The following is a 21,256-nucleotide window of genomic DNA, read 5'->3' on the forward strand; positions in this document are numbered from 1 at the left end:
TACATAAATGTATACAAATATAATTGTGTCAGTGCTTGGCTTTTTTTTTTTTTTTTTTTCTTTTTTTTAAGGTTTGATACTCTGCATTAAGGTCTCACTAGTTACAATGAACAAAAAGAACATGTAAAACAGGATGTAACCCGGAATTAGTCAATGTTTTCTTGGTGTGTAAGGATTGAGCATGACGGGTTTTTTTTTTGTTTTTTTGTTTTTTTGTTTTTTTTTTTTTTCTTTTTTTCTTGAACTTCACACAGTCTGTGAGTTGTTTCTGGGGCAGTCCGAGCCTCTGGGGTCAGCATCCCACTATTAGTGACTGCATATTATGTCTGTTCTTTTGTGACTGTGTTATCTCACTCAGGATAATATTCTCTAGATGCAACCATTTTCTTATGAATTTGGTTAAGTCATTGTTTCTGAATGCTGAGTAGTACTCCATTGTGTAAATGTAGCACAATTTTTGTATCCATTCATCTACTGAAGGACATTTGGGTTCTTTCCAGATTCTGGCTATTATAATTAGAGCTGCTATGAACATTGTGGTGCATGTGTCTTTGTTGTATATTGGAGTGTCTCTGGGGTATATGCCCAGAAGTGGAATAGCTGGGTCTTCAGGTAGTACTATATCCAATTTTCTGAGGAATCGCCAGACTGATTTCCAGAGTGGTTATACCAGTTTACAACCACACCAACAGTGGATAAGTGTTCCTCTTTCTCCACAACCTCGCCAGCATCTGCTGTCATCTGAGTTGTGGATCTTGGCCAATCTGACTGGTGTGAGGTGGAATCTCAGGGTTGTTTTGATTTGTATTTCCTTGATGGCTAAGGATGTGGAGTACTTCCTTAGATGTTTCTCAGCCATTCGATATTCCTCAGTTGAGAACGTTTTGTTTAGCTCTGTACCCCATTTTTTAATAGGGCTGTTTCATTCTCTTTGTGTCTAGCTTTTTGAGTTCTTTGTATACCTTGGATATTAGGCCTCTATCTGATGTGGGGTTAGTAAAGATCTTTTCCCATTCTGTTGCTGCTGTTTTTTGACAATGTCCTTAGTCTTACAGAAACTTTGCAATCTCATTAAGTCCCATTTGTTAATCTTTGACCTTAGAGCTTGAGCCATTGGTGTTTTGTTCAGAAAATTTTCTCCTGTGCCTATGTGTTCTAAGGTTTTCCCTATTTTCTCTTCTAATAGTTTCAGTGTATCTGGTTTAATGTGGAGATCTTTGATCCACTTACACTTGAGCTTTGTACTAGGAGATAAGATAAGCTGGTTCTTAATAAGCATTTTATATCTCTCACAAGGAAGTCTAGTCTCATGCATAATACTGACCGCTATACTCATTTAACCAAAGGTATTATGCACGCTTTTGTGAACTATCTAACATCAAATGAGAGGAGCCAGAATCCTGAAAATATGTTAAAAACATTTCTTACTACAATTTATTTTGAGGCAGTTTGCTCAAAATTACCAAACTTGTCCTCTGTAAAACATAGCCACATAAAGTTTTGAAAAATTGAAGAGACATCCTACAGTAGTCTCAGAGGGAAAAGGTTGAGCTAAGATGAGACATCTAAACAGCCATTGCATCTCCTCATGCAATTCATATACTTTAGGTTTAAATGTCCCTCACTGCCCACTCAAGAATAATTCACAGGGCTGGAGAGATGGCTCAGCAGTTAAGAGCATTGACTGTTCTTCCAGAGGTCAATTCCAAGCAACCACATGGTGGCTCACAACCATCTATAATGGGATCCAATGCCCTCATCTGGTGTGTCTGAAGACAGCTACAGTGTACTCCTATACATAAAAATAAACATATATTTTTTAAAAAAGAATAATTCACATATGACCAACAGAAACACAAAAATACAGAAAGTAACATTGGCTTAGACCACGTACATATTCATTTTTTGATCTAATTTAGTAAATATAAGCAAATATATTTTCACATTTCAACAGAATAAAAAATGATGCTTTATGTTTCAATTATACTTCAGGTCAAAGAACTCAAACCTAAAATTGTGAATCTAATGCTCACCTAACTTCTAAATAAACACCGATAAACACTGTGGTGGCCATAAAGCTCTGAGTATGCTGAACTGTTTCTAAAAATATTAAACTTGGCCAAGTCTCACAAACTACTCTAGAAATCCTACTACTGGTCAAAACTCAGCATCCAAAGTGTTGATTTTTACATAAACATCATTTAAATTGGATCACACTACTTATAGTGCCATCAACATTATTAAACTGTCATTCATGTGGTTTATAATCTTCTTGACAATATTTATATTAACATTACTAATGCTAATAAACAATTGACTGTTTATTAAAAACACAGTATCATTTATCAAAAAACCAAAGTTGAGAAACGTTATAAACACGCTAATTCCATTTTCAGAGTGACAGTGAAGAGTATGAATACTATTATAACTGACTTCCATCAGACCTAAGCTCTCACACTGAAACATTACAGAAAATACTTTAATTACTCAAAAGTTCTTTGTATGGAATACTCTTTACACCTCAAAATTCAAATGTATATATTTCAATACATAAAGTATCATTAATTTTAGTAACAGATTATAGCTTTAACTAAGACACATCACCCAGGTGAGGTGATAAGTGCTTAGAATCCCAGCACTATAGAACAGAGGCAGGAAGAGTTATGGGACCACAGGTCACCTTGTTCGAGCCTATCCTAGAGCAGAGAGAGCTGGGCATGGTGCTGCACACCTATGATCCTAGCACTCAGAGGAGACAAAGGCAAATGAACCTCTCTGAGTTCCAGGTTAGCCTAGTCCACATAGAAAGTTCCAGGCCCACCAGGACTATAGAGTGGCACAAGAACCTGCTATGGCTGTTCCCTGAGAGGTTCTACCAGCATCTGACCAATACAGATGAAGATACTTACAGCCAACCATCAGACTGAGCCCAGGAACACCAATGGAAGATCTAGGGGAAGGGCTGAAGAAGCTGAAGGGGACTGCAACTCCACCCAAAGAACAATATCAACTAACCAGATCACCCAGAGATCCCAGGGACTAAACCACCAATCAAAGAGTTGAGCCGCAGAGGAAACCATGGCTCCAGATACATATGTAATAAAGGAAAACCTTATCTAACATCAATGAGAGGTAAGGCCCTTCCTTGTTCCTGTGGAGGCTTGATGCCTCAGCATAGGAGGATGCTAGAGTGGTGAGGCTGGAGTGGTTAAGTGGATGGAGGAGCTCCTCATACATGCGAAGGGGATACGGGGCTGGGAGTATGGTGAGGGGTTTGTGGAAGGTTAACCAGGAAGAGGAATATCATTAGAAATGTAAATGAATAAAACAATAAAAAGCATGTGTATATATGTTTGTGTGTGTACATATACATACTTACTATTTTCTACATGTCCAGGGGTCTTAAATAGTGTCTCAAATTAGAGTACCATGTAAGGTGTCACCTCAGGAATTGTGCAATTTCACAAAGACATAAAACACAAACAGTAAAGAATGCTGTAATATTAGAGCCTTGTCATGGACAGGCTTGACAGTGCAGACCTGTGGCTGCAGGTACTCAGGAGCATGAGGAGAGAATCACAAGTTCAAAATCAGCCTGAGCTACAAAGTAAAGTCCAGAACCACCTAAGCCCCTCAGTAATATCCTATCTCAAAAGAAAAAAGTTAAAAACAAATGTAGTTCAATGGTACAGCACTTGCCTGGCACATGCATAAAACCTAGGTTCATTCACCAATACCAAAAAACTTTTTTAAAAAGTTAAGAATTATTTCTAATGGGGAAAAATATCTTTTAGGTAGATATTAAACAGTAAATACTATTCTAAACTAAAAAAATATTACAACTATTTTATTTTTATTTTTTATATTATTTTATAAAACAAAGATAAATGTACAAATTTTCAGCATTTTTGAATAAAAGTATACAGATACACTTTTAAGGCTGTAATTAAATAATTGTGAGTATATATACATACACTATGTATATATAAATATAACAATAATATAGGAACAGAGGCTATTAATTTTAGGGGATAGGAGAGAGAATAGGAGGGGCAGTAGGGAGGAAAGGGGGATGTGATACAGTTCTATTTTAATTAAAATATATTCTTTTTTTTTTCCTGAACTTCACATAGTCTGTGAGTTGTTTCTGGGGTGTTCAGAGCTTTCTGGGGTTAGTATCCCATTATCAGTGACTGCATATTATGTCTGTTCTTTATAACTGGGTTATCTCACTCAGGATGATATTCTCTAGATGCATCCATTTTCTTAAGAATTTCATTAAGTTTCTGATAGCTAAATAGTACTCCATTGTGTAAATGTACCAAAATATTTGTATCCACTCATCTACTGAAGGACATCTGGGTTCTTTCCAGCTTCTGGCTATTATAAATAGAGCAGAAATGAACATTGTGGTGCATGTATCTTTGTTGTTATCTTGAAGCATCTCTGGGGTAAAGGCCCAAAAGTGGAATAACTGGGTCTTCAGGTAGTACTATGTCCATTTTTCTGAGGAACCGCCAGACTGATTTCCAGAGTGGTTGTACCACCAGCAGTGGACAAGTGTTCCTCTTTCTCCACATCCTAGCCAGCATCTGTTGTCAATTGATTTTTGGATCTTGGCCAATCAGACTGGTGTGAAGTGGAATCACAGGGTTGTTTTTATTTGCATTTCACTGATGGATAAGAATGTTGAGCACTTCCTTAGATGTTTCTCAGCCATTTGATATTCCTCAATTGAGAACTTTTTGTTTAAGTCTGTACCCCATTTTTTAATAGGGTTGTTTAATTCTCTGGTGTATAGCTTTTAGAGTTCTTTGTATACCTTGGATATTAGGTCTCTATCTGATGTGGGGTTGGTAAAGATCTTTTCCTACTCTGCTGGCTGCCATTTTGATTTTTTGACAGTGTCTTTAGCCTTACAGAAACTTTGCAATCTCATTAAGTCCCATTTGTCAATCTTTGACCTTAGAGCTTGAGTCATTGGTATTCTCTTCAGGAAATTTTCTCCTGTGCCTACGAGTTCTAAGGTTTTCCCTACTGTCGCCTCTAATAGTTTCAGTGTACCTGGTTTAATGTGGAGATTTTGATCCACTTACACTTGAGCTTTGTACAAGGAGATAAGAAAGGGTCTATTTTCATCCTTCTGCATGCTGAGTGCCAGTTGGACCAACATCATTGTTGAATAGGCTGTCCTATTTCCACTGAATGTTTATAGCTCCTTTGTCAAAAATCAGGTGATCATATACATGAGGGCTCATTTCTGGATCTTCTATTCTATTCCATTGATCTACGTGCCTATTTCTGTACCAGTACCATGCGGTTTTCAGCACAATTGCTTTGTAATATAGCTTGAGGTCAGGGATAGTGACTCCTGCAGATGTTTTCTTGTTGTTGAGGATGGATTTCACTATACTAAGTTTTTTGTTATTCCAGATGAAATTGCACATAGCTCTTTCCAACTCAATGAAGAACTAGGTTGGAATTTTGATGGGGATTGAATTGAATATATAGATAGCTTTTGGTAAGATGGCCATTTTTACTATGTTGATCCTTCCACTCCATGAGCATGGGAGATCTTTCCATTTTCTGAGATCTTCCTCAATTTCCTTCTTTAGAGGTTTGAAGTTCTTGTCATACAGGTCCTTCACTTGCTTAGTTAGAGTACACCAAGGTATTTCATAGTTTTTGTGACTATTGTGAAGGGTATCTTTTCCCTAATTTCTTTCTCCACATGTTTGTCCTTTGAATATAGGAAGGCTACTGATTTGTTTGCGTTAATTTTATATCCAGCCACTTTGCTGAACTTGTTTATCAGGTGTAGGAGTTCTCTGGTGGAATTTGTGGGGTTGCTTAAATACACTCATGTCATCTGCAAATAGTGATGTTTTTACTTCTTCCTTTCCAATTTGTATCCCTTTGATTTCCTTTTGCTGTCTAATTGCTCCGGACAGGATTTCCAGTACTATGTTGAATAGGTAGGGGGAGAGTGGGCAGCCTTGTCGAGTCCCTGATTTTAGTGGGATTGCTTCAAGTTTTCCACTGTTAAGTTTGATGTTGGCTGTTGGTTTGCTGTATATTGCTTTTATTATGTTTAGGTATGGGCCTTAGATTCCTGTTCTTTCCAAGACTTTTAACATGAAGTGGTGTTGGATTTTGTCAAATGCTTTCTCAGCATCTAGTAAGATGACCATGTGGTTTTTTTTTTTTTTTTTTTTTTTTTTTGAGTTTGTTTATATGGTGGATTACATTGATGGAATTCTTTATACTAAATCATCCCCGCATCCCAGGGATGAAGCCTACTTGATCATGGTGAATGATCGTTTTGATGTGTTCTTGAATTCGGTTTGCAAGGATTTTGTTGAGTATTTTTGCATCAATGTTCATAAGTGAGACTGGTCTGTAGTTCTATTTCCTTGTAGGGTCTTTGTGTGGTTTAGGAACGAGGGTTATTGTAGCTTCAAAAAATGAGGTAGGTAGTATTCCATCTGATTCTATTTTGTGGAATAGTTTGAAAAGTATTGGTATTATGTCGTCAATAAATGTCTGATAAAATTCTGCACTGAACCCACCTGGACCTGGGCTTTTTTTGGTTGGGAGGCTTTTGATGACAGCTTCTATTTCTTTAGGTGTTATGGGATTATTTAGAGGGTTTACCTGGTCCTGGTTTAACTTTGGTATCTTGTATCTGTCTAGGAATTCATCCATTTCCTCCAGATTTTCCAGCTTTGTTGAATATAGGCTTTTGTAGTAGGATCTGATGATTTCTTGAATTTCCTCAGTTTCAGTCGTTATTTCTCCACTTTCCTTTTTGATTTTGTTATTTTGGATACTCTCTCTTTGCCCTTTAGTTAGTCTGGCTAAGTGTTTATCAATCTTGTTAATTTTCTCAAAGAACCAGCCATTGGTTTTGTTGATTCTTTCAATGGTTCTTTTTTGTTTCTATTTGGTCTATTTCTGCCCTAAGTTTGATTATTTCTTGCCGTCTACTCCTCTTGGGTGTATCTGCTTCCTTTTGTTCTAGAGCTTTCAACTGTGCTGTCAGGTTGCTAGTGTATGCTCTCTCCAGTTTCTCTTTGTAAGCCCTAAGAGCTATGAGTTTTCCTCTCAGTACTGCTTTCATTGCATCCCATAGGTTTGGGTATGTCGTGTTTTCATTTTCATTGAATTCTAGAAAATTCTTAATTTCTTTCTTTATTTCTTCTTTGACCCTGCTATCGTTTAATAGAGCATTGTTTAGTTTCCATGTGTATATGAGTTTTTGTTGTCTTTGTTGTTATTAAAGAACAGCCTTAGACCATGGTTATCTGAAAGGATGCATGGGAGTATTTCGATCTTCTTGTATTGATTGAGGCTCATTTTGCGTCCAATTATGTGGTCAATTTTTGAGAAGGTGCCATGAGGTGCTGAGAAGAAGGTGTATTCTTTTGTTTTAGGATGATATGTTCTATAGATAACTATTAATTCCAGTTGGTTCATAGTCTCTGTTAGTTTTACAGTGTCTTTTTCAGTTTCTGTTTCTATGATCTGTCCATTGGTGAGAGTGAGGTATTAAAGTCTCCCACTATTATTATGTGGGGTATAATGTATTTTTTGAGCTTTAGTAGGGTTTCTTTTATGAATATGGGTGCTTTTGTATTTGGAGCATATATGATAAGGATTGAGAATTCCTCCTGACAGATTTCCCCTGTAAGAGTAAAAAGTGTCCTTCCTTATTTTTTGATATCTTTTGGTTGAAAATCTACTTTATTTGATATTAAAATGGCCACTCCAGCTTGCTACTTGGGGCCATTTGCTTGAAAGGTTTTTTCCCCAACCTTTTATTCTGAGATAGTGTCTGTCTTTGTCTCTGAGATGAGTTTCCTGTATGCAGCAAAATGCTGGGTTTTGTTTATGTATCCAGTCTGATAGCCTATATCTTTTTATTGGGGACTTGAGTCCATATATGTTAATAGTAATCAAGGAATAGTGGTTGCTGCTTCCTGCTATTGTTGCTTTGGTAGGTTGAATTGTGCCTGTGTTTCTTTCTTCTTTTGGTTTTCTTGCTTAGAAGTTTTCTTCTTTTTACTATAAGGTGGTTCCCCTCATTGTATTGGATTTCCCACCAATTATACTACTTGTTGTAGTGCTGGGTTTGTGGTCATATATTGTGTGAATTTCGTTTTGTCTTGGAATGTCTTTGTCTTTCCATCTATGGTGATTCAGAGTTTTGCTGGGTATAGCAGCTTGCCTGACACTTGTGCTCTCTTAGTGTCTGCATGATGTCTCTCCAGGCTCTTCTAGCTTTCATAGTCTCTGTTGAGAAATCGGGTGTGATTCTGATTGGTCTGCCTTTATATGTTACATGACCTTTTTCCCTTACTGCTTTTAGTATTCTTTCTTTGCTTCGGGCACTTGGTGTTTTGACTATTATGTGCCAGGAGGAATTTCTTTTCTGGTCCAACCTATTTGGAGTTCTGTAGGGTTCTTTTATGCTCATGGTCATCTCATTCTTAAGGGTAGGGAAGTTTTCTTCTACAGTTTTGTTGAAGATATTTACTGTGCCTCTTAGTTGATATTCTTTGCCCTCTTCTATTCTAAGTGCCTGTTGTACACCCCAAAAGCTGCCGACTGAGAACAGAGGGCCCAATGCCACCGCAGGGTTCCTGGATCCCTGGATCAAGCCGGGCAGGCACACACTTACCATGTGCTCCACTGAGATCTTTCTGCCCCCTGGCTAGTCAGAATCCGTTCTCACCCGGTTCTTGCCAGTCCTGCATGTCTGGGTCTCTGCTCTTCCTAGTGGCGGATGTTCTGAGTGCCTCTTGAGCACCCAGGAACCTGCCGGCCACAACTATTTTATAAATGATTTGTTTTATTTAGAACATTTCTTCTGATAACAAATAATATGTCATTATTCATTTTATATAACAAATTAATGAGGAATTTCATATAAAATTTATATAAATTTTATCCAAAAAGCATATGAATTCATAAGTCAAAGTGAAAAAATACTGGGAAACTTAACTTTAAAAAAAATATACTTAACACTGCCAATTATAGACAGCTAAAGCAAAACCATATCTCAATGTCATTTTTTAATGATACTAAACCCCAAATGAAGTATGAGAACACAATCTGAGCTGATTAGTAAGACCTTGTGTAATTACAATCATTGCGACATTAAGTATAACCATTTTATTTCTGACACAAAGGGATAAAACAAACTTAACTACAGACAAAGAACAGTATTTATGACGCAAGAGAAAACAAAATCAAAGCTGCAATGAGTTCTTCCAACACATCGAGGATGAAAGCCTCAGGCAGGCGAGGAGCTAACAACATCACCACACGTTTCTAGACATAATCCTAAACCAGAAAACAAATAATCTACAAAGATGGTCAGTAGGGCCATTCATAATGACATATTCTTGCAGCCCCAGAACTTTAGAAGCTGAAAAGAGATGATCATGACTTGCTTGGGTTACACAGCAAAACTGTACCAAAGTTAAAAAAAGCAAACAACAAAAGCAGTCTGGCAATGTTGACCTTTGAAAGGCTAAAGCAACAGGATAGTTAAGTTATAGGTTAGACTAGGCTATACAGTAAGGCCACATCTTTAAACCATAAACAACGGGATGGGCAAGATGGCTCAGTGGATAAAATGCTAAGCCTAATGACCTGAGTTCAAAACCCCAAACCATGATAGTAGGAGACAACAAACTCGTATAAAATGTTCCCTGACCTCTTCAGGTACACAATAACACATACTAATATAAGTATAATCTTTAAAAACAAATTTTAAAGCCTTTAGATTTTTAACAAAATACTAAAAAGCTGATACAATAAGAAAAATTTAAATACTGACAACATATTCGGTATTATACAAATGTTATATCCTTTATAGCATAATGACATAAAGGAATCTATCTGTTCCTAGAAGATACATGCTATGGTATAAAAGTGGATGGCTTTCAGGTTGGCACATTAACCTCAAGCGTTTGGCATAGCATAGACAGACATTCAGGCAGAGTAAGAAGAAAACGTAATAAACATTAGTAAGTAAATCTAAGTAGGGGGTACATTTAACCAATCTAATCTGAAACCTTTCTTAAGATCTCAAATTACAGAAACAAAGGCTGACGTGGAGAAGATAAGACATTCTAGCACAGAGACATGTTTAAACACATAGTGAGAATTTTCAAAATATATTACCTGAATTTTCTCAGAAAGAAGATGGTCAGAAGAGTCTTTGGATAGCGAGTCAACAGTAGGACATCTGTCTTCAACACGTTTCCCTTTCTGAATGCTCTCTTCAGGTAAAAGGCATACATTTTCCTTGTCACTGTCATCCTTTGACCTTAAGGTTTCCGTCACTAGTGAAACTTTTGGCATCACTGCTGTCGATCGGGAACGAACTGGCCGACCTCTCTGAACAGTCTCCCATCCCTCAGCATCTTTCCGTTCTATACAATTAAGGGAAGAAATTAAATCAAATTTCTTTACATGATAAAAATATTGGAGAACCTACAAAGTAGAAATGTTTTCCAATTTAATTTCATTAATTTCTCCTTCCCTATTATTTTTCCTAAATTATTTTAAGGCAAATTTTAGACATTATTGCACTTTCCCTGTAATTATTTAGTCTGTTTTTTAACAGAAAACATCTTCAACACTATTAGTATACCCAGCAAAGAAACAATGCTGTAAGTCATATCAATTCTACATTCAATATTTAGTCATGCTTAACTTTATCAAAACATACTATATGTTATTAAGTATATATAACTAATATAAATTTGTTATAAATATATAACAAATATATATAATATTTGTTTATATTTAAATATAATGCAAATTAAACAAGAAATCATACCATGAGTAAGAACCACACAAGGAGAGAAAACTGAATTATAAAACTAAAAGTTTAACAAAAGATTTCAGTTCCTAGTTAATTCAGCCAGATCCTCTCCAAATTATGATTAATCAGTTCATTCTTTAAAAGAAAAAAAAACACTACCAAAAAGTTGGTCCTAATCCATTAGACGAAACAGCCAACACAAACACTATCATAAAATTTAAAAACTGAAGCAAGTAAAAAGGAGTATTTCAAAATTTAAAACTATACTAAAGTCTCTTGGAAACAAAAAATAAAAAGCTACAGACAAATCACATTTTCAATGAAGCATCAGTGAAAACTATATTGATAAATTATTCCCATAATAACAATTGTTTAAGGACAGCAAATCATGTGTTAAACTGTGTCAGCCACTCAAAATGGAATATTAGAACAAAAGTATAAAAACTAAAATCCACGTCTCCTTTCACAATCTTACACATATATATTTAAGAATATTACAAATGTCATGTGTAAAGTTGCATTAAATTTAACTCAATATAACCATTAATTGAGGAAGAATGAAAATATCCCATCTGGTTGTGATACATCAATGTATTTATCACAGTATTTAATGCATTAATGCTTGGTTATAATATTTACATCAGTGTTTAAGAGACAATCTTCCTGTAATTTCCATGTTAGGTCTTGATATTAAGATTATGCTAACATCATAAAATATGACCTTTTTACCTTAGGATAAATTTCAAAGGACTTTCCATTTTTATTTACAAGTTAAGGAGAATTAATAGGTACAGCCATCTTGACTTAAAATCTTTTTTGGGAAAAGATATTTCATATTCACATTTTTTCAAGATAATTATAAAGTCCCTTCAAGCTTCTCCCTAACTCATATTATTTAAATTTGAAGTTGTACTTAAGAATTTTTCCATTTCTTCTGAAATTTTTCTAAATCTGAGGTATAACGCTGCTTTAGTAGTCTATGGTTATTCTGTCAACACTGGCGCTTTACATCAGCCCTCGCTTTCCCTGACAACATATCTTCATCCCTTCTACTCCTTCATCCACATTACTGGAGAGTATTCATTTTATTCATCTACTTGAAAAATACCTCTTAAATTTATAGCTATCTATATTTTTTCTTCTTAGTTCCATGGGCTTTAGCCTGTCTTTTGCAACTTCAAAAAAAGATATTTTAGTTTTCCTTCTTTACCCCACAGATATTAAATATTTACCTTCATTTAATTCTTTTTTCAAATTTTTCACTAAGATGTCCTTCCTGACACCATCCAGATGTATCTTATGAAGTCTCAAAATTTTCAGAATTATACAGCTATCTTTTTGTATTTTTTTCTAACTTAATACCATGTGATTTGTAACAAATATTCTTTATCTCTATTTTATAGAGGGTGTTCCCATATGAAGATCACAGAAAATTCCAAGACTTGGTTCTTTCTACCATGTGGATTCATCGCAGGTACAAAACTAAGGTCATCAGGCTTGGCAGCGAGTTCTTTACCTGCTGAGCAGGCTCCGCGGCAGCAGCAGTAGCACTCCCACCCCCTCTATCCCAAATGATATAAATCATCTGAAATTTTACAAGACTTTCTAACAACTCAGCATGTTTTAATTTGAGTAAATGTTCCATGAATGCATGCATATGTATTTAGACTTAATAGTCCAGGCCTAAAAAAAGAACTTGAATGAAAATTGGCCTTTTTCTTGCCAAAAACAGCCATAAAAACTAGACAAAATATATAAATGAACTGTTTAAAGGTGCTGGAAAGCAACCAGCATAAGCATGTCTTGAAAATCTCCATCCCTGAGTGAAGGGAATGGCAGCATCAGACTCATATTCACCTCAGATTCTAACTTAAGACATTTGGCACTAAGAGAACAAGGAACTGTGTTCTAGCAAAAGCCAGCGTCCCTGTCCTGGCACTAGAGTCCAGAGACAACAACTTACAGAAAGTGGGGAATACTACAGAGAAATAAGGCTCCCCCCAAAAAAAAATCTGCATTCAATCTTCCCTGAGGTGCTGACAACTACTCAGCTCTTCATATACAAGGCAAGACTCCAAAAGAGCAGCAGAAAAAAGCAGCTGGGATATTAATGAGATAAGCAGAATTTGAAGTAACTGTACAATACTTGGAAACAAAAACTAAAATTCAGGGACATAGTGGGTTTTCTGAACACTTGGGAGTTTTCAATGGAAATATCAAAAGGAGTAACAGACTTTAATACAATCTAAAACCAAACCCTGTTAGAATTAGTAACATGGTATTCTGCCTCTTCTCTGTCATCCTACAAAAGAGAAAAACCTATAATTCTCCCCCGCCATCTCCTGTGTGTGTGTGTGTGTGTGTGTGTGTGTGTGCGTGTGCTGTGTACGCTGGTGCCCGTGACCGTCACAGAACAAGTTTCAGGAGTCAGTGCTCTCCTTCCACTAAAGTACCAAGGAACTGAATTCAGATCTTCAGGCTGCCTGCTATTCAGGCCTAGAACTCTACAGCAGCCTTCTCATTGTTAAGGCCATAACCACTACCACTTGTTACTGTCATGGCTGCTGTCAACATGACAACCACTGACACTATCTCCTCCTCCTCTTACCAGCTTGGTCCTCTAGTTAGATACAGCCTGGAAGGACTGGGACATAAATGTAGGATTATATTTCTGAACCACTCACAAACTGCTCCAAGTTCCACACCAAACTCAAGTCTGGCATAAGGTCCAAATGTAGGCTTTCAATTATAACAAGACCTTAGTGAGAACAGATGCAGGAAGAAAGGTCACCAACTAGCAACAGCTGAAGCTGGTGCAAGTTGTCTGAAGTAGCCACAGCTGGTGTAGGGCTTTCTGAAATAGGAGTCACAGCTTCAGGTACAGTGGTCCTCACAGCTGAAATAAAGCATTTCTGAATGGTAGATGATGACTTAAAACAACAGGCTCACTTGGGAGGCAGTCAGACATTAAAATGGATCTGACTCTCTCAGGAAGTGGAGTGATTGTTTCCCAAATATACAAATGGTTATTTATTATGTTAATTAGATTAATACATGTACACGTATAGATTGAAATCAACCACACAAAAAGGCACCATCTCTGTGAATTAGAGAAGCATGATCAGAACAACAGCTGAAGAGAAGGTCAGAGAGCTAACCCTACTTTAAAGAGAGAGCATACAGTGCCTTTGGAGTGTTAGTGAGTTTGTTTTGGTTTAGTTTTTTTCAAGTACAGCTCTTACATCTGTGGACATGTAAAAAGATGCAACAGGAAAAAGACAGGGATGACTAGCAAATGCTGAAAACCTTTTTACTTTTTAGCTGATTCAAATATAAATACATGTCTGTCAGAAAGTAGACTTTAAGTTGGGCATCTAAGATGTTACTACAGTTTTATCACAAATGTGTGATTCAACAGAGATTTACATTTGTTCTTCTATTCTGGTATTGCCACTTACTCTGGTTTGATAGCATTTTTTTTTTAAAAAAACAAATACTGCATTTTAATATCCATCAGTATTTTATACAGTTTTGAAAACCTTTTATTGTTTGAGAATTTCACACAGGCATATTAACATGTCTGCCAAATCTATTTGTATTCTCTTCTCTTATTCCTCCCTTATCCATCTACCTTCATGTGCTCTTTATACACCTACTGGGCCCACCTGGTGTTAGATTGTCTGCATGGGTGTAGGACATGCAACGATCATCACACATATTCATAACTCATAACAGCTGTGATTATATAGAAAAGATCAGAAGAAGATGAAAAAAAATCAGTATGGCTGAAGAAAAGGGCTGATGAAATCCACCCCTAGGTCAGATACATTTGCCAACTGGTGGGAAAGAAAACCAGTTTTCTTAAGAGATGTGACCAAGAGGCTACTGACCCTCCATTAGATGGTCCCACACTCAGAATTCTTACTTTGAAGGATAGAAAGCAATTTATGAATGTACTCGCTGGCTTAATAAGCAGAACACAAAGTATAAAGCTTTGTGAAGTAGATTACAAAGCAGAGGGTCAGCAAGTCAGAATACATAACCCTACCAAGTACTCAGACTCAAGTATCAGAAGCAAAAGAAACAGTGAGGAACACATACAATTTATTGATTGTGTCAATTGTGTCAGGCCTGCTAACATTTAATATTCAGTATCTTGGCTGGTTTGAATTACGTAAACACTTCAGCTATTGCCATAGGCATGCTATTTAGCCAATGTAGAGGAACATTTTTGTGTCTTCCTAAAGTTAGGAGTTAACGTAACAATAAAGTGACAATGTATGGCAGTTCATTTGACAAGAATTTGCCTGGTACTCTTCACTTTCTTTGACAGCCCAAGCCAAGACACAGATTTTTATTTCCAATTTTAATTACTAATATTAATTCTTAGGTTATAAATTACACATCACATACATACCTGTATGTAAACATGTAAGGTACAAAAACAAAAACCCAAAAAGGTAAGAAGCAAGGTAAAATTCAAAGAGGCCTAAGAAATCAAATCTAAAAAACTGATAGGAATGCAAAGGACTCTGGGCCTGGAAGGCAACATGGTCAGGTGGGCAGCAGCAGAAGCTGGGGGCTACTGCAGCTAGCTGGGAATCAGGCCACAGAGATGGGATGCAGAGTTCAGTCCAGCTGCTCAGACAAAAGGCAAAACCCATTCAGACAAACGGGCAGACAGACGCATGGCAAGTCCAGATAGTGAACAGGAAGTCTTGATTTGGTCCAGTATTTCCTTATTGCACCCCAATTCTGCCATTTTGGGATGTAATATATGTTCTATATCATTGTATGTTGAATGTATATAACTTGGTTTTTTATTTAATAGGGTTACAATTCAGAGAGTCTTAGAACAGACTTGGACTCTGCTCTTTAAAAACATGTTGAAACTGTGGAAGGATATGAGGACTTTTGAAGTTAGACTAAATGCATTTTGCATTATGTCATGGCCACAAGACAAGGGACGCCGAGGAGTAGAATGCAGTGGTTTGAATGAGATGTCTCCTACACTCAGACATTTGAATACTTAGTCCCTATTTAATAGCTGGGCGGGGGGGGGGGTTAGTCCTGACCCCTACCACCCATATAAAAAACTAAAGATGGCAGTAAAAGCCAGTGTTGGCAGAGGCAGAGACAGAAGGATCTCAGGGAACAGATGACCAGCCAGACTAACCGACTGAATGCTCCTGTCTAAAAAAGCAAAGTAGAGAACAACATAGAAACACGTCTGACATCAACTTTTGGCTTCCAAAGTTTAAAAGAGATGGGAAGGAAGGAAGGGAGGGAGGGAGAAGAGATAGAGAGGGGGGTAAAGAAGAAGGAAGGACGGGAATTTAACAGATTCACAAAGCTTATACAGTCCACACTCTTTGAACTGTCTAAGTTTACTTGTGCTGAGGCTCCCCACTACTCCCTTCAGGCCTAGGTGCACAGGTGTCCATCAGGAATGATTTTTTTCCATCTCAAAGGTTCTCTGTAGAGAACTGTGCTCTGAGCACAGCTCTGCTGTATAAAACCTTCCAAAACTTTTACCTAAAAATGTCCTTATTTTATCTTGATTCTGTACATTTTTAGCAATGTCTTCTAGCATTCTAAACATATTGCTCCACTGTACTTAGTATTCAGAGTTCTCCTGTAAAGTCAGCTACCCAATGCTATTTTCATTCCTTGTTGATATTTATGTTTGTTCAATTTTCTGTATTTTTATTATATTGTATTTAGATAAAATTTATTTTGTATTTTTCCTGCTTGGAACTCACAGGCTTTCTTAAACAAAGCACTGCTAATTTCTTTTAGCAGTTTGGGAAATGTACGTAAATTTTTCTAATGCAGTTTTGCGATGTCCCTGCACTCTTTCTGTAGATTTCATGTGTCTCTCATCACTCTTCTTTCCTTTTTTATCTCTCCTGGTTAGCCTTGATTTTTTTTTTACTGTGTTCACAGTTAATTTATTGCCAAAGTCCTCAAATGTTTTCCATTGTTGCTGGTGACTCAGGCTAGCCTGAACCAGCTATGTAGATCAAACTAGCTTCAAACTCATGACCCTATCTCATTCCCCTAGGGTGCATGCCAACACACCTAGCTAATTCTCAATTTCTTAATATCACCTTCCTAAATTCTTCACTTTCACATACACTGTAATCATAAAAAGTCTAGACTAGTGGCTCTCACCCTGAGATTGTCATCACTGGCTGGTTAATTAAATAATTAATTAAATCTTTGGCTCTCTGTGCTGTTTTATTTTTTTTCTACTAGTAACTGGGTCTGAAAAACATAATCCTTTTTTGAGACCTTGCATCTTTAAAAATATAGAAATCTCTTCTCAGTTTTAATGGGTAATTTAGTTAGCTATACTCTCTAGAGTATGAATTAATTATCTTTTTCAGAAATTTGTATATTATAAAATTGTATTTATAGCATCTAGACATTGAATTGATGGGGCCAACAAATATTGGATACCTCCCCCCTCTGAAACTGTAGGTTAAATAAACTTCTTTTGTTTAAAAAGTACATATTCTGATATGCTATAACAACAAAAACGAGAATAGTACAGAACTCCTGCCTACCACTAATTTGCAACAAGTCTATTTGTACAAAATAAAATCAGAAGAATACATTATGTAAACAAAAGGAGTAATGTTTTAAATGAACAAAACTGACTGAAATCAAAATATAAAAATAAAATGAAATACATCCATACTACCAAAAAAAAAAAAAAAAAGTTTAGGAGTCTCAGGATATCCCATATGCTAGGGAAGCACTCTATCGATGAGTTACTACACTGTAAGCCTACACACTATGGTTTTAACTAATAGAGATCAATATGACAGAAAATGAGGGCAAGTTTGGGGTTGTTGGATTGTTGGTTTGGTTTTCAAGACAAGGTTTCTCCATGTAGCCCTGGCTATCCTGGAACTCATTATGTAGATCAGGCTGGCCTCAAACTCACAGAGATCTACCTGCCTCTGCCTCCCAAGTGCTGGGATTAAAGGTGTGTGCCCCAAACGCCCAGCAGGGCCAAGTTTTAGAATGTATAAACATCCCTTTCTAACTATAGGCAGCTAAAACATGAATAAGTAAAAATTTAAAAAGAGAACTCAAAAATCACTTGCCATTTTTCCGGGAAGTCTTTTGCACTGCCATCGGTGCACAGGGTTGAGCAGGTGTTACCTCTGAAGTGGTAGAACCAGTGTGATGAGCTTTTACCTTGTCAGCCCAACTGACACCTGTGGGAGCCAGACATGGGGCAGTTACTGCACCAGGTAAATTCCTATTGAAAACAAGAAACACATGTAGTAAATTAAATATCAAAGTAATTATTGTGAAAATATAATACTGTATGTAAATACTTAAATCTTTCTTGCCATTCTGTTTTTATAAATAACAGTACATGTCACTCTTGACACAGGCACTACTAAAACTGTTCCTTCTTCTCTGTGTACATTCCTTTCATAAACTGCAAATGTGATGCTTCATTGGCAATATTCGATTTTGGCTCCTGGAAAATTAAGAAATACTATTTTCTAAAGTTATTTCCCTTAAGTCAACCTAGTTATCCTATCCACTCCTCCTACAGTCACATTAATAGTTCACAATTATCAAAAAGCCATTGCTGGCTTAGCCTGGAATTCTTTCCCTTTATTGACATCCTTAGTCATCAGGGAAATGCAAATCAAAATGACCCTGAGATTCCAACTCACAGCATCAGAATGGCTAAGACCAAAAACTCAGGTGGCAGCAGATGCTGGCGAGGATGTGGAGAAAGAGGAACACTCCTCCACTGTTGGTGGGATTGCAAGCTGGTATAACCACTCTGGAAATCAGTCTGGCAGTTCCTTAGAAAATTGGACATAGTACTACCTGAAGATCCAGCTATACCACTCCTGGGCATGTATCCAAAAGACTCTCCAACATCTAAAAAGGACACATGCTCCACCATGTTCATAGAAGCTTTATTTATCATAAGCCAGAAGCTGGAAAGAACCCAGATGTTCCTCAACAGAGAAATGGATACAGAAAATGTGGTACATTTACACAATGAAGTACTACTCAGCTATTAGAAACAATGACTTTATGAATTTCATAGACAAACAGATGGAACTAGAAGCTATCATTCTGAGTGAGGTAACCCAGTCACAAAAGAACACTCATGGTATGCACTCACTGATAAGTGGATACTAGCCCCAAAAGCTCTAAATAACCAAGAAAAAATTCACAGAACTTATGAAGCTCAAAAAGAAGGAATGCCAGAAGGTGGATGCCTCAGTCCTTCATAGAAGGGAGAAAAAAACACTCATGGGAGGAAATACAAGGCAAATAGAGAAGCAGGGATTCAAGAAAAAAGATAATTTAGAGACTGCCTCACCTGGGGATCTACCCCATATGCAGCCACCAAACCCAAGCACTATTGCTGATGCCAAGAAGTGCTTACTGGCAGGAACCAGATATGGATACCTCGTCAGAGGCTCTTCCAGAGTCATACAGATATAGTTGAGGATGCTTGCAGCAAACCATCGAACTGAACACCGGGACCCCAATGAAGGAGTTAGAGAAAGGACTGAAGGAGCTTAAAGGGTCTGCAACCCCATGGGAAGAGCAATATTATCGAACAACCAAATTTTCCAGAACTCCCAGGGAATAAAAAACACTAACCCATGAGCACACATGAAGAGACCCATGGCTCCAGTTGCACATGTAGCATAGGATAGTACTGTCTGGCATCCATTGGAGAAAAAGCCTTTGGTCCAGTGAAAGCTCATTTTCCCAGTGTAGGGAAATGCCAAGGCACAGAGGTGGAGAGGGTAGTTGGGAGAGGGCTCACCTTCATGAAAACAAGTGGAGGTGGAAAGGTTATGGGAGGGGAGAAAGGGAATAACATTTGAAATGTAAATATGGAGAATATCCAATGTTTTTTTAAAATATATCCAATGAGAAAAGTTCATATAAACGAACTAAAAGAAAAAATACACAATCATTTCATTAAATACTGGACAAAGGCTTTAACATAATCCCACATCCCTTCATGATAAAAATACTTGAGAGATCAAGATACAGTGGAAATACCTAAACATAATAAAAGCAACTTACAGCAAGCCAATAGCCAACATCAAATTAAACAAAGAGAAACTCAAAGCAATTCCACTAAAATCAGACACAAGACAAGCTGTCCACTCTATGTGTCTATTACTATAGTACTTTAAGTTCTATATGAAGCAGTAAGACAACTGAAGGAGATCAAGGGTATGCAAATTGAAAAGAAAGTCAAAGACTGCTATTTCCAGATGATATATGACAATATACATAAGTAACCCCAAAAATTCTAACAGGCAATTCCTACAGCTGTACACCATCAGTGAAGTGGGGAGATATAAGATTAACTCCAAAAGCAACAACCCTGTAGTCCTCAGGTATAGAAACAATAAATGGGATAAGAAAAAAAAATCAGAGAAGCGACACCCTTCACAAAAGCCACAAATAATACAAAGCATCTTGGGGTAACTCTAACCAAGCCAGTGAACAACCTTTATGACAAGAACTTTGAAGAAAGAAACTGGAGAAGATATTAGGAGATAGAAGGATCTCACATTCTCATGGATCAGTAGGGTCAACATAGCAAACCAAAAGCAATCTACAGATTCAATGCAATTCCCATCAAAATTTTGACAATTCTTTACAAACCTTGATAAAAAATAATAATCAACTTGATATGAAAAAAGAATAGTTAAAACAATTCTATACAATTAAGAACTTCCAGCAGTATCACCAACCCCAATTTCAAACTCTACTATAGAACTGTAGTAATAAAAACCTCATGATATTGCTGTAACAACAGACATACTGATCCATGAAATTGAACTGGAGATCCAGACATAAATCCACATACATATGGACACCTGAGTTTTGACAAAGAAGCCAAAACTATACAATAGAAAAAAATGGCCATCTTGCCTAGAGCAATCTACAGATTCAATGCAATCCCCATCAAAATTCCAACTGACTTCTTCATAGAGTTGGAAAAAGCAATTTGTAAATTTATCTGGAATAACAAAAAACCTAGCATAGCATTGGAAAAAGCAATTTGTAAATTTATCTGGAATAACAAAAAACCTAGCATAGCATTGGAAAAAGCAATTTGTAAATTTATCTGGAATAACAAAAAACCTAGCATAGCGAAATCTATTCTCAAGAATAAAAACACTTCTGGGGGAATCACCTTCCCTGATCACAAGCAATGTGTGATAAAAACTGCATGGTATCGGTACAAAGATAGGCAGGTAAGTCAATGGAACAGAATTGGGGATCAAGAAATGTACCCACACACCTAAGGTCACTTGATCTTTGACAAAGAAGCTAAAAAACATTCAATGGAAAAAGGACAGCCTCTTCAATAAATGCTGTTGGTTCAACTGGCAGCAT

The 21,256-nt window shown here is 36.8% G+C and overlaps 1 protein-coding gene across 1 annotated transcript in view; it reads right to left on the reverse strand.

Moving 5' to 3' along the window:
* The window catches only part of SCAPER (S-phase cyclin A associated protein in the ER), a 322,094-nt gene that overhangs the window by 261,871 nt on the left and 38,967 nt on the right, over positions 1-21,256 (reverse strand). Inside the window, exons 9-10 of the mRNA XM_080929740.1 lie at positions 17,953-18,110; positions 10,192-10,442 (exon numbers count right to left, since the gene is read on the reverse strand). Of these exons, the coding sequence (XP_080785866.1) occupies positions 10,192-10,442; positions 17,953-18,110 (409 nt within the window). The remainder of the gene's footprint in view (positions 1-10,191; positions 10,443-17,952; positions 18,111-21,256) is intronic.

This window comes from Micromys minutus (genome assembly GCF_963924665.1).
Source record: "Micromys minutus genome assembly, chromosome: 16".
Classification (NCBI taxonomy): Eukaryota; Metazoa; Chordata; class Mammalia; order Rodentia; family Muridae; genus Micromys; species Micromys minutus.